A 16833-nucleotide genomic window follows, 5' to 3' on the forward strand; every position below is an offset into this window, starting at 1 on the left:
GAAAAATTATGTATAAGTTTATTTTTATCTGTAATCACATTTATTATTCTACCAGAAAAAATATTTACAAATGAAAAATATGCCAAGTATAATTCTAGTTCTAATATTTCTAAATAAAATATACAAGAATTTTTATACATAAATGTAATCGATGATTTCTTGAAACTTCCAAATCGCAATTAGCAAAAAATCTGGATTTTTTTTGTGGAGCACTGTCATCTCTGTGAAACTAGTTGAGTTTTCGTCCAACTATCACATTTATCTAACTCCCTTCCTGTTAGTAACTTTTTATTTTCAGAATAGTCATAAAATTTAACTTCAAGGGTATAAGCATACCTTTATAAGTAATTCATATAGCTTTCAAATAATGTACTCTTACTTTCTATGAAAAAAGCTTCATGCTGATAATGCTGTAGTCTTATGCTATAAATTCTGCAATCAGTATTATAATTATTAAACATTGAATTATTGCCCCATAGTAATGCAAGCATGGAAAGAACCAAGAACATAGTTAGCCTTTTAAGCAATATACCTATATAGCTTAAAACTAATACGTATGTATATATTAATAACTAATATTTATTATTATATGAATAATAATAATATTTATTATTATTGCTTGAGGAAATATATTTTTTAAGTAAGAGTTAAGTCACAAAAACTCTTTCTAACTAAAAGATCAACATTTAAACAAATATTGAAAATTTTATTTATAAACATATATTATAAACAATAATTAAAAGAAAACAAGATTTTTAAGAACCAACAAACTTTTCTATATCATTTTCACTGGAACTACTTTCACTGCCTTCTGATGAAGTGTGCTGTGAGAAAATAGTATCACAATAAATACCGCAGTCAAAAAATGAGAAGAGAGAAAGAAAACTATGTTTTTCCCTTCAATAGGACAGACAAGATTGAAAAATTCACAACTTAAAATCATTAATATGTTTATCTTTAAAATCACTTTCTGATTAGCAATCAGATATATTAAGAAAAAAATTTCAATAGCAAAATTTTTGAGTAACTCTTTTAAAAGACGGTTGAAAGTCTGAAACCAGGTTAGCAACTTGAAAAATTTTGAACAATTGAATTATGTGATTTTTACTAGTATTATTAATTAAAATAAAAAAAAAATGACATATCAAAAATCCAAATCTTTCCCTTCTTAAAATCTATTATTTAAAAACACGCAGTTGTATTTGTCAAAATTGGGATGCTTTGAATACACAAAAGAAAAACATCAGGACAAAAAGCTGAGACAATATATTTTGTAATTTTTATCCTTTTTTTTTACGCAAAAAATATCATTTCAAAAATTTCATTGCCAAGAAGCTCTGATCACAATTTTAAAGGTAGTGAACTCCTTAGACGTTTATTCACTCTCATACTTTTTATCTGAATCAATGGGTACACCTAAAATCAGTAGCAATGAAAAAGAAATAGCGCTATAATAAGAACATTCCAAGCATGATTTGGCCTATAATAAGATCAATTTGGAATATATGCGTAAAAAACAACCATCTCAATTTTTTTTCACAATTCTCACTCATTATAACTAAATGTAGTGGCGGGCATTTATTCTCCAGACTAAAATTAAGAATAAATTAACTAAAAAATTGCATGATTTAAGAAAGAAAGAGTTATTTGTCAATGATGAGCACTGAATATGATGTATTGCAGCAATTTGATTTTAATGATGATAGAAGGCTTCGTCTCTCAAAATGCATAAAAAGTATTGCTACCTAAAACTTTCTACACAGTTAATGAATTAAAGCTTTTATAGTAAAGTATAATTGTTTTACTATCTTAAAATAAAAATTATTCAAAAGTAAATTTTTTTTCTTTAGAACTACTCATAAAGGGCATCCAAATGAAGACAGACCCAGAACCCTTAAAAACAGCTCTTGTAACTTTAGAAGAGTTAGAGAGTTTTAATAATCTAATCAAAGAATTAAACAGATTTAAACAAATTCAGAAAAATGGAAAATAAGTAAATAACATTTAAAATAATAAATTAAAATGGAAAAGTGCTACAAGCAGCTAAAACCTATACCATGTCTTATTTTAATTTAGAATGTCAGAAATACAATTCTTCATTATATTAATTTTTTATTGCATTTGCTTTTCTAAATGCTTTTTCTTATTTGTTTATCTATATTTTAATGGGAATCGGGGCACAGTCAGTGTTAGGTATAATACCACCAACGAAAGAAAGGCTCCTGCGTGTTGGCAGGCAGTGTTTCCACTGATGAAGTGCTGTCTTGCTAACCCACATATCTTAAAATATTCTTCGTTTTTCTGCTAGAATTGTATTTCTAATTTTCTAATGTTACTTGCTGTTTTAATAATCTTACTTGCTCATGTTAAAATGTTTTGACAGCTAAGTAACATACATATGATATTGCGAAGATTTCTTATAGCGATCTGCGGCAGAATATAAAATCAACAGGTCTTGGCAACTTCTGGGCAGCAGCAAAAAAGAAACAAAAATAACATCATCGAAGGGACAAACATAAAAATTAAAACTTGCACCAACCACCTGACAAATCTTCACATGAATTTTTTTTTTACAAAAAATTGAAAGTTTAAAATTTACTTGGTGCCTTGGTGGTTATAGTTGGTGCAACATACCACGATACAAAAATATTCCCACATTATTCCTTAAACAATAGCTCGTTTTATTCTACTTTTCGTGAAATGCTATTCTAAACTATTTAATCAGCAAAATGAAAATGAAAACGAATATCACACATTCAAAAAAATAATTATTGTGCTTCAGTACGTTTTGAAAAGATCACTTAAATTTGATCTTTTAAGGACAATTTACGAAAAATTTCAAATTTAAACTATTTTTTAATATATTACTAAACTATTATATTATTTAATAATTATTACTCAATCGATTTATAATTGCATTCATTATATACCATACATTATACACAGTCCAGTCAGATTAATGCTACCACCCCCTATCTTCGACGTCAACGTGAAATAACCAATCACAGAAGGCATGTGGCAGCATATTACAGTAGAGTGCATGTAAAGGATGTCCTAGGGCGTCGGAAAGCATTTCAAGCGTTGGCGTAATGCAAAAACGTAGCGATTTATCCGTCGTCCAAAAGGGTATGATTATTGGCTTTCGGGCCAAGTGTGGAAGCATTTCGGAAACGGCCAATGTTGTGAACTGTTTTCGTACCACCGTGTTGAAAGTATACCGTGCATGGTAAAATGGCACTATCCAAAATCAGCGGCGTGCCACATGCGGTGCACCACGGGCTATAGATGGCAGAGGCGAGGTAAAGCTACGGAGACGCTTTCGGGTGAATAGACGTGCAACTGTTGAGCAACTGACCGCCCAGATGAACCAAGGGGCTACCAAGTGTGTATCCTCAACAACGGTTCAGCGAATGTTGCTGCGCATGGGCCCCCGTAGCAGAAGCCTGGTTAATGCATCTATGCTGACTGCTGTTCATCGGCGACGAAGGCTGGAATTTGCATGCCAGTACCGCAACTGGACGTCCACAGAGTGGCGACAGGTGGCTTTATTCGATGAATCACTTTTTATGCTCCATCGGACGGATAAACGCTGGCGTATACAGCATGAAACGTCTGAAAGCAAACACCCTGCAACAATTGCCGAAAGGATCCAGGCTGGAGGAGGGAGCATTATGGTTTGGGGAATGTTTTACTGGCATTCACTGGGTGCACTCATCATTGTGGAAGGAGCGATGGATCAGCACTAGTGCGCATCTGCCCTTGCGGACCATGTCCACCCCTTCATGCGAATGATTTTTCCTTAGAATGATGGCATCTACCAGCGGGATAATGCGAGGTTTCATACAGCTCACAGTGTATGTGCTGGTACGAAGAGCACAAGGATGAGTTTACCATACTTCCCTGGCCAGCAAACTCTCCGGATTTAAACCCAATCGAGAATCTGTGGGACCACCTCTATCGGGTTGCTCGCTCCACATATCCTCAACAGCGTAATTTAGCGCAGCTGGCCATGGCACTGAAGTCGGCGTGGCTCAACATCCCAGTGAACACCTTCAGAAACCTAGCTGACTCTCTTCCTGCACGTCTCACAGCGGTCCATTCTGCAAAAGGTGGTTATTCTGGCTTTTGACAGGTGGTCACATTAATGTGACTGGACTGTGTATATCATTAATTGGCTTATTTACATTATTTTAAATCGAAACCCAATTTTGTAAACTATCTTGGTACAAAAGTAAAATTATAAGTTATGGTATTACTACATAAATTACCAATAAAAAAATTGAATGTAGAAAGACCAGTAGATGTAAGAAGTTGTGCATTGTGAGTTGAATGCTATTAATGCCAGAATCTTTCTTCCGAAAACTTGTAAAAGTTAGAGGTGCAGAAATGCTCATGACTCATCAGTTGGTTTAATTAAAAAATAAATGATGATAAATCTTGAATTTAAAATTTTAGATTATAAATGCTTTATCGCAGTCCATGCAGAACTCTCTACCTAGGGCAACACTTCGCATGCTTTCACCATTTGCGTGTGGAGCACGCAATCTTAGATATTAATAGATTAGATTAAAATCTTTGAAGGTGGGAAACTACATGAAATTGAAAACTACATTAAACGTAGTTCTAAAAGAAAGCGTCATGGAAATTTAAAAAAATATTTTTGACAATTTAATATAAAAAATATTAAGAAAAGGAAAATATCGTAGTAAATATATGTCTATGCAACTGAAAAGAGGAGGAGAGGGAAGACGCATGGAACTGGTCTGATCCCCAGGTGGCGTATTCGAGCGTTGCGATCGCCTATTGTAGATTTCAACTACCTATTTCTGTGCTTCTAAATATCATTCTAATTTCCAAAATAAGCTTTAGTGGCAAAGAAATAGACCACCGGAAACGTCATAATAAACAAACAAGCATGTTACCATGGTTTGGTTTGACACTTCCTCGTTGGTTTGACAGGATAGTGGATTAAATTAGTTATCTTTTAATTTTATACATTTGTTATCTATATCTAATGTTATTTTTGATAACTTAGATTTTAAGTCTTTATATGTATTCAAGTAAGTGTCTTTGAGAGGGAATAGATTTTGACTAAAATTTGACTATCTTTATTCTATGAAAATAAAAATGAATAGACTCTTACTCTGTTTTACTCTTGTAACACTTTACGTTTCCATGGTATGTATCTTGGCAGGTATTATGCCTATTATGTATAAGGAATTTATCAATTAAAAACGTTAAGTAGTTGTAATGTTACACTTTTCTTGTGGCTTAGGCAAATTTTTTTGCACGTCTCTGCGATACGAGCATCGAATTTATGAAATTGTTTAGCATTTATTTATTATTTCGCTTGTTTTATGTTGAGAAATATTCATGTTTCATCTTCTTTCGTGTTTGTTGCTGTTGTTTATTAATGATAAATCAGGTCTAGGAAATTAGTCACTCTAAGAAAGTCTAATACTAGAATATCAGTGACATAATCATAGATGAAGAAAAGGAGTCAGATTCCGTTGTCAAAAAGAAATTATTGGAGCACCAAAAGGTAGAAGTCTGACTTGGCTCTATAGCCTCAAGCATTAGCTGAACTATCTTTCATGTCTGATATGCACTAATAGTTCCAGAAAATTGGAAGAAAAAAATGGTTGTATTGTGGGGATGATAAAAAAACAATTTTCCTTCTAACTAAACTCGACTGCGGAAGGAATGGAGACTGAAAAAAATTCTAAATATTATTTTAATCTCTTTTATTTATCATAATTTGACAGTGGCATTTTAAGTCTTCTCATAAATTTTTTTCTGATAAAATAATGCTATCATGATTTTAAAGTCAGTATTTGCAGAAGGTAGTGTAGTATTACCTATAAATTTTCCTGTTTTTAAATTTTAATAAATATATTTGTTTATTTATAATTTTTGTTAATAATTTTTAGCATTATTCAAGATGGTTTCTATAAATTAAGACTGTAGTGAAACGAAATTTTAAAATCTAAAGGAAGAGAAATGTGTAGTTGTAAATTATTTTCTGAAAACCAAAAATTGCATAATTTATTACTTTACATTTTTGAAAAATAAACTTCATGGATGTTCTAAAAATTATATAGCACAATATCTCCTAATCTTATTTAAAAAACTGCCCTTTTATTTTCTGTTTATTTTAAAAAGCATAGTTTTGTAAAGACACTCTGTTGTAAAGAACTTATTAATTACAAAAAGAAAAATAAAACGAATTAAAAAAAATGCAAATCAAAAATTTACCCTGAAATCCAAGATGGTTATAGGAAAAGTCTATATTTGGGAGAAAAAAAACATACAAAAAAATTCAATAAATATATAAGACAAACTAATTCATTTTAAGTTTTGTTCTAGCAATATTCTCTTTATTCTGTGTGCTAGTATTATGATGTCTTAAGAATTAATATTTCACTCACAATTTTGTTTCTTAATTTGATAATCAACTATTATTCAATTTATGTGTGTTTACTTTTTTTTAATTCAAACATAATCAAAAATATATATCTTTTATTTAAGTGCATTGAACCTTTTTATACATATTCTATAACCTTATGTGAATTTATTGCATATAGTATATTTTATTGTTAAAATTAAACTATGATATTTTTTAAAATATATTTCCGTGCATACCAGGCAAATAATTACAGACTTTCCACGGCGCCAAGAAAACCTGGAATCGTCAGAGAATTTGGTATAAAAAGTCGGAATAATTTAATTTTATACCAAAATGAGAAAAATCTTGCAACAAATCTGGAATACGACCAATTTCATTATTGACTGTAAATTTACGCAGCTAATGCTGTTCAAAGTGCTTAAGTCTAACATCTATTTTTATTATTCCTTGTAAAAATTCTGCTGATTGTTAATTTTTTTTCTCTCTTTTTTTTAGAATTATTGTAACTCCTTAATAATTTCAATTAAAAGATATTTTCTTCTTTACAATTTATCTTTATTGAAAAATACTCTTTACATAAAAGATTCATATTTCAATTTTTTTTTATATGTAGCCATATTTGTAGTTTAATAATGCCAAGTTTTTAAAAATTAACCTTTGTATATAAATTTTGTATAAATTTTTTATGTAAATTTTTAATGACAATTTATTTATAAGATGGTTCAATATATTACTGATGTGACTCTTAATAAATTTTGTTCTATTGAAATTTTAAATTTTCCAACTTGTGTGCAAAATATCTTTTTTTAATTCTTAAAATACATATTTCAGTTTTTTAAAACTTTTATGTTAAACCTTTGTCTAATAAAATTTTGTGTCTCACAAAATCATATATTTGGGATATTTTCTATGAAAATGCAAATTTCATATTTTATAGAAATCTGGAATTTTATTCAAATTTTCTTGGAAAACCTTGAAAAGTCATTGAATAATTATTTTTAAATTTTTTTTTCTTCCTGAATTAGCAATACCTCCTATATAATAAATTTATTTAAAATACCTTATGTTTTGTTTGTGTATTTTTCTTCCAGGTCAGTGCTCAACAAACCTTTTCTGTTGATTATGAAAACAATTGTTTTTTGAAAGATGGGAAACCATTTAGATATGTCTCTGGTTCCATTCACTATTTCCGTGTTCCATCTGACTTTTGGTATGATAGGATTTATAAAATGAAAATGGCTGGACTGAATGCAATTCAAACGTAGGTTATTATACACCAGTTTCATTTATAAATAATCTCATCGTAACTGAGAACAATTTTAAATTTATTATAATTTTATAATTTATTTTAATTAATTTCTTCATTAAATTGTTTTACAGTTTATGATGTTATTGTATTCACATTCTAACTGTCAACTGATAATTTAAAATAACAAAATTTATTTTTACTAAAGTTATTACACCCTTGATTTAAATTATTGCATACTTATTATACTTTGCTAAAAGTTATTTCAGAAACTCATTTAAAAATTCTAGCAGAGGAATTTAACCTAGCAATTTTTTGCTTTGTTATTTTAATCTTTTAAATTAAGGGTTGAATAAACTTGCTCTTTGTTAAATTCTATTCATTATGCCATGCATCATGTTGACTTAATAAAGGAGGCATTTATTTAATGTGTTAACTATTCTATGCATGGCATGTTATGAGGTTATCATAACAGAGGTTATCTTTCTCATTTTAATTTTTAGAATGAAGAAAAAATAATAGTGATGAAATATTATCATCAAATGTCAGTCAAAGATTTTAGATATCTGAAATTATTAAGGAAATGGAATAAATAATTTATTTTCATGGCAAAAAGGATTAAATTTCTGTCTTTAGATATCTAACAATTCAAAATCTGATTTCTGACCATTTAAGAAGCTAACAGAAAGTATAATAATTTTCAAAAACTATTGTTTTATTTGAAAAAATAAGTAAAAAAAACTTAGAGATCTATTTAGAAAAAATGAGTAATGAAGTTTCAGAAATTTATATTCATCTTACATTGCGCCAAAATCAAGGGTTTTTCTCTAAGTTGGCAACACTTGAGTCACAAGTAAATCTATTCAATCAATTGTTTTCTTTCAAAAACTAAGCAAACTACCGATAAGATCTGTATATTTTGTTCAAATAAGGTTTCTTAATCAAGTAATTTGTCAACTGTTTTTTTAGATAACAATAAAAGACGTTCTAATGACAAATAATCTAAACAATCATTTAAATGCGATGTTTTTTTTCTTTGCACAGTTGTATTCATCCAACTTTGCAACTTTGATTTTGAGTAAATGCAAAGTGATGTTTTGTAAATAAAAAGTAACATTTTATTATTAAGTGATAAAAATATATTCATAAATTGTATTCTGATAAATGAATAACATATTAATGATAAAAAATAATGTAGTGAACGAACCTTTTATTCATAGAAATTTAATGATGCCCATGTATGAACATTTTATCCATAATGATATATTGATTAATGATAATTTTATCCATAGTAAAAAAAAGTTTTTCTCTTAAAGTAAATATAAATTTACTTTATTGACATTTTGAAATGAGATACTAACTGAACCTTTCACAGCTTAGTAGGATTAATTATTGATCCAACTTCAAATTTCCTTTCATATCTCCTCAAAAAAATTTTTTTACTGTAAATGCTCTAAATAGGTGTTAGTAATTGTTGGTTTTTATGAGTTATTATTCTGAAAAATTACATTATATATGGTAAATAATAAAATCAGCTATCAAAATATAAACAATTTTTCACATACAATATCAGATAGAGAGCATTATAGACTAAGGTCTGAATTAAAACAATTGTGCTATCAAAATTTTCTCTCTTAAAAAAATGATATTGCTAACATAAATTTGGAAGGAAAAATAACAAAAGTTTTGTGAAGAAAGTATGAACAGAAAATTATGAAGATTCATAATATTTCATAATAAAATACTCAACTTTTTAAATTTTTTTTAATTTAAGTAAATCATTTCAAAACTTTGAACAGATTCAGAAGATGTACCAGTGAGCTTTTTTTAAAATTAGTTATTCATTATTTTTTGTAAATTTTTATTGTTCAAATTAATTATAATTGTGGTTTAATTAGGTATGTAGAATGGAGTCATCATGAACCGGAACCAGGTGTTTATAATTTTAAAGGCAACTATGACTTATCAAAATTTTTAAAAATTGCAGAGGCATTGGATATGCTTGTTATTTTACGTACAGGACCTTTTATTGATGCTGAAAGAGATATGGTGAGTAATAAATAAGAAAAATTATTTTATTCATTTTCATTTTCTGTGAATATTATAAAGATCTGAAACATTCATTTTTATTTTTAGGGTGGCTTGCCTTACTGGCTTTTGAGAATTGATCCCAAAATGAAATTAAGAACCTCTGATTCTAGTAAGCATTTAAATATTTTCTATTAAGTCTATTTTTAAAATAATCTGATTTAAATCAAATAAATCTGATTTTTAAAAAAAATCATGAATTTTCTTAACCCTTTATTTAAAGATTTTGTTTTAAATGATGCTTCGTCATAAAAGTTTTTCTGAAATAACCATCTAACCTCTCTCTTAAGAAATCTTAAAGAATAAATTTCATTTCTTTCATGAAAGGCTGCAACTGCAGCTACATATATGAGCTACATATACTGCAGCTCATAATATGAATACTGATAATCCATTGTTTTATTAAGTTAAAATTATAACATTGAATCTGTGTTTTTATTTTCTCTTGTAAAATTTGCAAACCATTTAGCAGTGTGCTTTGTCTTCCCATTCCACTATTTGAAAAAGTACATGCATTCAAATTTATTTGTCTAATGAACTAAAAATTACTATTTGAGCTCATTTTATTAAGTTAATAATTATTTTAATTACAATTTTAGAATACAGAATTATTTTAACAAAATTATTTTTGCAATTGTATTAACAATTGTAGAATTATTTTACTTATTTAATATAATTAGTTTTTTTTCTTAGTAACTATCTACTTGTAACTACCTTACTACTTTACTTGTAACCTACTAGCAACTATCTTAGTAACTATCTACATGACAGTGGTTACTTCACACTAAATAGGTACAAATATGATATAGTGGTATGATTATTAACAATCGAGGTTTTATTTTTGATGGTGTAGAAATTTTCTGAAAATTCAGGTCTATGCATGAAATACATTTACTTTGAATGGTATGATGCATGCAATTCTGTCAAACAATATTTGAAAAAACATTTTTCAAATATTTAGAAATCATTAAATGTTTCATTTTCTAACACTTACTGTCATAAAGGTGTACCAGTGTGAAACCAAAACACATATAGTTTTTCATGAAAATTTTACCATTTGTGATCTTTTTTAAATGTTGTTTTTGAGGATATTTAATATTATCACAAAGAATTACTCTTGTAATTTTATACATAATGTAGGGGAAAGTTGGATAAAACGGGATAGTCGGACAAAACGGGATACGTCGCCTAGGGACCAGACTATTGCAGCTATCTAGCGGACGACGACAGAAACTTGTTATTTGACTGTGATTATATCATTTTCAGTGTGTACCGTCTCGAGATCACTAGTTGATAGAAAGTTGTAGGTCTCAGAACTTTTTTACTCCATATTTTTGCCACTTTCTACATTTAAGTGCGTTGTTTTTCACATTGTAATGCTTGTATATATAGGATTACAATTCAGATGAGTATTACATTTGGTGAAGCATTTATTAACGAGTATTCTCATGTCTAGTCAATCTATTTTTTCTTTCACGTTTAGGCAGAAGCCATGTTTGTTTTGAAAAGTGTCTGAGTCTGACAAAACGGGATACTTTTGAGATGGATAAAACGGGATAGAGTTTTTTTATATCCCGTTTTATCCACCTATTTATTTGTTGGCCTAATACTTTTACTATATTATTATTACTATACTGAAAGAAAAGTAAAAAAGGCTCGTACAAATGCATTGACCCCTGGATTGGCAGCAGTGAAAAAGTTGGACAGATGAGAGACAGTATTCAAAGCTGAACAAGAAAAAACGCGTGAGCATGTATTGGCTCTAGAAGAGAGATTATTTGGTATAACTCTAACGGACATACGAATACTAGCATTTGAGTTAGCTGAGAGAAGCAATATTAAGCACAATTTTAACACAGGGGAAAAAATGGCTGGGAAGTGTTGGTTGTAATCATTTCTTGGCAGGCATGAAGAACTTAGCCTTCGAAATCCAGAACCCACGGTTATGGTCCGACTAAAAAGGGTTTAATCGCACTGCAGTTAAGCAGTTTTTCGAACTTTTAAATTCTCTATTAAGTAAACATAGGATTACTCCAAACCACTTGGACACCAGACTGATGTGATCAGACTGATGTGTGCAGTTTTAAGATTATTGCTCTCTTGTTATCGACCTAAGCTACCCTTTTCCATCCTTCCGAAGTGTGTTCTAGTTCTACATGTACCTCAAGTAAAAGGAGCGCTCCCATAAAAAATGGCTGATAAGAGAAAGAAGAAAACTGTAGTAATAACATCATCTCCATTTAAAAGTGAATTATGAATGGAAGAAAAAGAAAGGATGATTAAACTACAATAATGAACCAAGAGAATTGAAGAAAGAACTGCTAAGAAATCCCTCTTAAGGGCACCAGACACATATCAACAGTGAAAATTATGGAATCAGTGTTCATGGTTGAAAACTCAAAAAATGTTTAAAAACTTATGTAGCATCATAATTTTTGTGTACTTAATTATAAAACAACAGTTTATATAAAAATGTTAGAAGCAAAAAAATCCCATAAATACAATTTGTAGAAATTTTGCTTTACAATTTTCTGTTAATTAATTATGTTTTTAGTTAGTTTTACACAAAAAATTAAACATTGTAAACTCTATCCCGTTATGTCCGATCCAGGTATGCTAAAACGGGATATGTAAGAGTATGGAAAATGACTTTTTTTCCTAATTCACAGTCATTAAAATTAGTTTAAAATATACTTTTTCTGTGCTTCAATAAGTGATGTAGCTATAAAAAAAATAACGTGTAGTTCTCTTTAACAGATTTTTCGTAGTAAATAAAAACAATAATGGTATCCCGTTTTGTCTAACTTTCCCCTACTTGTTTATTATTTTCTATTAATCTGTTAAAAATTATGTTTAACATTGGTATTATTTTTCCTTAATTATTTTTCAAATTGTTTTAGACTACATTAAATATGTTGACAAATGGTATAGTGTTCTACTTCCTATCATAGAGCCTTTCTTATATAATAATGGAGGTCCTATAATAACAATTCAGGTAAAATGTTGTTAAAACTTTTTAAAAAATATTTATTTTGATATAATTTTTAGTTATGAAAAAATATTATTCTGGTCTTGTTCTATTTAACTTTTATAAATTAATAAATATAGTTTCTACTATTTTTTAATTAAAACAAATAATTTTTTTGGAGAATTTTTTATTAATTTGTCTTTAGTAACTTTTTTGTTTTGTTTTAATATCTTGAAATTCTTAGTCTCATATTTTTTAATAACTTGTTTTCAGATTGAAAATGAATATGGTAGTACTGGTCTCTGTGATGCTCAGTACAAATCTCATTTAAGAGATTTTTTTAACCAATATTTGGAAAACAAAGCCGTTTTATTTACTACTGATGGTGGTGGCTGTGAAACCTGCTTACGTTGTGGAAGGACGGATGAAGTACTAGCTACGATTGATTTTGGAACTGGTAATTAGAGCATTTTTATAGGGGCTTTATGAATTTATTATTCAAGAAAAAAAAAACTGAACAGTCTTTGATACATATTTTGAAGTTCGTTTAAGGGTCTAGATGGTTTTGATTTTATTACGTTCCACTATAACTTTTAAGTTAGCTTTTACATTAATTTAGGCAAAAATAAAAATGCTTAAAGTTCAATCATGAGTAGTAACGAAGTCTGGAAGAAACCGAAATTAAAGTATCTGGAAGTTAAAGGTATTTAAACTGAATATAAACAAGCAAACAAACAAAAAAAGCCTTGAATGTGTCTATTAATGAGGAAACAATCTAAGTATGTATACAAATTGACAGATCTATACAAAATACAAGTATCTATTTGTCAATATGTATTATGAATATGTCTTATTATATTAATCAATTTAAGCTGTTAATAAGTTTCATTTTTTAAGACAGGCTCTTTTTTTGATAGATTAAGAAATATCAAAAACTGTTGTCCTCTTTCTCTGCCATTTTACATACACATATAAAATATTGTTTTATATTTACGGTGTTCATATTTGTTTAAAATATTAGTCTGTAGCAATGGTAGTTCATCAATTCTTATGAATTACTGTTTATTATTTATTAGGAAAATAAGCAGCATCTTTGACTTTCTTCATTTTACAGGTGCAAATGTTAGCAGATTATTTCAATCACTACGCTGGAATCAAGCAAAAGGACCATTTGTGAATTCTGAATTTTATGCTGGTCATTTAGATCACTGGGCTAAACCTCATGCTCACGTCACCAGTAAGGCTATTGTCAAGACTTTAACTCACTTGTTAAAAGCCAATGCCTCTGTTAATGTGTGAGTTTTCTCTTAAGCTTATTATTTTTAAACAGTTTGGTATATATTTTACATAAGTTTTGAATTGAACAATGTCACTATCTTGATAAACAGATTATAATTTTGCTACTTTTTTTACTTTTATTTGCTGCTTTATTTTGTATTATTTTATAAAAAATAATGTTTATACAGACTTTAACTGAGTAATTTAATTCTCAATATGTTGTTTTTCTTAATCCTTAAGTGATATGCTCACTTAACTGAATTGTAATAAAACCTTGACGTTACAAATTTGAAGACAGAAACTAAACATCTTGTGACATAGAAAATTTGGGGTGTTTAAAATTAATAACTTTTGGCATTTTAAAAGGTATGAAGTACATTGTAATTCCTAAACGCAAAAACAATAACCTGAAGATAGTTATTTAAAAATTCATACTTTATTTCTGTACCAAGGGTTCTTTGTTTGTGGAATAAATATACTAGCATACAAAATTTCCAGCATGAGCAAGATTCTGATCTATATAAACATAAGATTTGAAGAAAAAAATTTCTTTGTTACATGCTTTTTCTCCTAGAAGACATTTTGTTAAAACAAGGATCAGGCAGAAATGAATTTATCAAAAAAAAGTTTTTTTGTCTATATTTGTTATAATAAATGCAATATAAAGTTCTAAGATTGTCTGAACTAGAACAGACAGTATAAACATTTTTAAAACATAATCGCCTTCAACTGAAATTTATTTTTTATTAGTGCATGTAATCAGATTGCTATTTTATGCTATATTTTTTTCTTTAATTACATATTAGTTTTTTTCCTCATAGATATATGTTCCATGGAGGAACTTCTTTTGGTTTTAGTGCAGGTAAGGAATAAATTTGGAATTTTTTGTGACATAGTAGTGTAGAGTTAACTCTATCGATTTTTAATTGACTAATGATCAAAAATTGAAACATAGAATAAGCATTTTATTTTTATTTGCAAATAACTAGTATAAACATAAATTTCGTCATCTAAATAAATTAAAAATGTTGAAAGTAGTGCAATATTTAATGCAACAGTTTATTATGGTAACAAGTGTATTTGTATTTTGTAATGAAAGAAATTATTCTTCAAATATAATTAATGATTAACTTTTTCACCAAAGAAACAAAATGTATCCAAAAGTGAAATTGCAGTAGCGAATTTTAAAATTCAGAAAAGGGTTTTTTCAAATGTCAGTTATGTATCGGATTTTCTGCTGCGTATACTAAAGCACGATGCGTAGTGTTTTTAAAAAGTGCTTAAAGGTGCTTATTTTCGATTTTTGTTTTTTAAAAGCCCTTAAAGGTGTTTTTTCACTGGGTGTTTTAAAGAAACACCCAGTGAATTACCACCCAACTTAATTTTCCCATTTTGAAAAGGAGTTTTTTTTCTTTACCTTATCAATTTTTACCACATATTCTGCAAAGGCGTGCTTTTCACATTGTTCTATTCAACATTTTCGCAATTCATTCAACCACAATATATTTCAGTGTACCGATGGTCCGTGGCGTATGAAAGCTTAATTTCAAGTTTCATTTTCCACCCTCTGAAATTGAACCCAAAAATCTCTTGATCTTTTTTCAATGGCTAATATTATCAAGAAAAGAGTTCTTTGTCAGAAACTATTATTTTATCATGATCATGTAAAGTCTTGGAAAATTATTTTGCATTTTGTTAATGTATATAGTGCTTAAAAATTACTTAAAAGGTGTTTATTTTTTTATGTAAGATTTGGCTATGCACCCTGTAAAGGAAAAATAAATATATTTTTTAATATGTTCTTACTTATTATGGAAACAATGCCTGAAACACCAAGAACAGTGGCAGTGGGCATGTCTCTTTAAAGACTTTCTTACTCTGATTTTCTCAATTATTATCTTTTAAATCTATTTTTAAGAGCTGTTAAATCATTTAGTAGCATTAAATATTCATCTCTGTAACAACTAGAAATATCATAAACTTTTTTATGAAATTTTGTTGATTAAGAGTTCACTGAAAGATTTTTCAATTTGTGACTTTATCATTTTATTTACATCATGTTGGGTTGAAATTAGTTTGAGAACAATTATGAACTTGAAATAAAGAACTAAATCTTTTGATTTCTGGGAATGTTATTCATTTCAAAGAATGAGGACTGGGAGAATGAAAATCTACGATTACAATTCTATCTATTGATAATTATTTTCCAAATTCATTGGTATTAAAGTACAATTTGTTTAATCTTTCTAGTAGTTAAATATGATTTTTCTTTTTAATGTTCCATTTTGAAATTTATATAAAAATCAATATTCTGGATAGGTTCGAATATGGGCAGAACTTTTCAAGCATGCACTACAAGTTATGATTTTAATGCTCCATTAAGTGAAGCTGGGGATCCAACTCCAAAATACTTTGCCATGAGAAAAGTAATTGGCAAAGTAAGTGTTTTCTCTGCAGTACTATTTTGCTAGGCCCTATTGCAAAAACGGGGTGTCATTATTTTGAATAACGTTTTGTGAAAATTTCTGAAACCTGAGGGACCAACTGGTGAAATCTGATTTTAAATTTTATGGCATTCTATTAATTTATTTTCTCTGAATCAGCGCAAACTCCACAATTAATTAAACATATTTCAAAGCATTGTGGTTTTTAGTTATATTATACAATCAAGGCTTGTCCCTTTTAGTGAAGAAAAATAATATACTATTGCTTAAAATTTTTCTACTTCTTTAAAATCTGAAAGAATTTTTTTTCTTTCTGGAACGAAAATTTATACTCAATTTAAAGTATTTGAATCTGTTACAATTTAAGATGCAAAAATTCCTCCACACTGTCTCAGTTATAGCA

The 16833-nt window shown here is 28.5% G+C and overlaps 1 protein-coding gene across 3 annotated transcripts in view; it reads left to right on the forward strand.

The window, feature by feature from the left end:
* The first annotated feature begins 4891 nt into the window (after positions 1 to 4891).
* Positions 4892 to 16833, forward strand: part of LOC107437645 (beta-galactosidase) — a 28231-nt gene continuing 16289 nt past the window's right edge. Inside the window, exons 1-9 of one of the 3 annotated variants that reach the window (XM_087163650.1) lie at positions 4892 to 5178; positions 7498 to 7667; positions 9551 to 9701; positions 9789 to 9852; positions 12641 to 12735; positions 12982 to 13165; positions 13823 to 14003; positions 14808 to 14848; positions 16306 to 16424. In XM_087163650.1, the coding sequence (XP_087019776.1) occupies positions 5116 to 5178; positions 7498 to 7667; positions 9551 to 9701; positions 9789 to 9852; positions 12641 to 12735; positions 12982 to 13165; positions 13823 to 14003; positions 14808 to 14848; positions 16306 to 16424 (1068 nt within the window). In that variant the 5' untranslated portion in view covers positions 4892 to 5115. Of the gene's footprint in view, positions 5179 to 7497; positions 7668 to 9355; positions 9469 to 9550; positions 9702 to 9788; positions 9853 to 12640; positions 12736 to 12981; positions 13166 to 13822; positions 14004 to 14807; positions 14849 to 16305; positions 16425 to 16833 lie in introns of those variants that run through there. The other 2 variants (XM_087163651.1, XM_087163652.1) reach the window with 2 other exon arrangements.

This window comes from Parasteatoda tepidariorum, chromosome 5, assembly GCF_982258835.1.
Source record: "Parasteatoda tepidariorum strain Cologne lab strain chromosome 5, Ptep-v5.0, whole genome shotgun sequence".
Classification (NCBI taxonomy): Eukaryota; Metazoa; Arthropoda; class Arachnida; order Araneae; family Theridiidae; genus Parasteatoda; species Parasteatoda tepidariorum.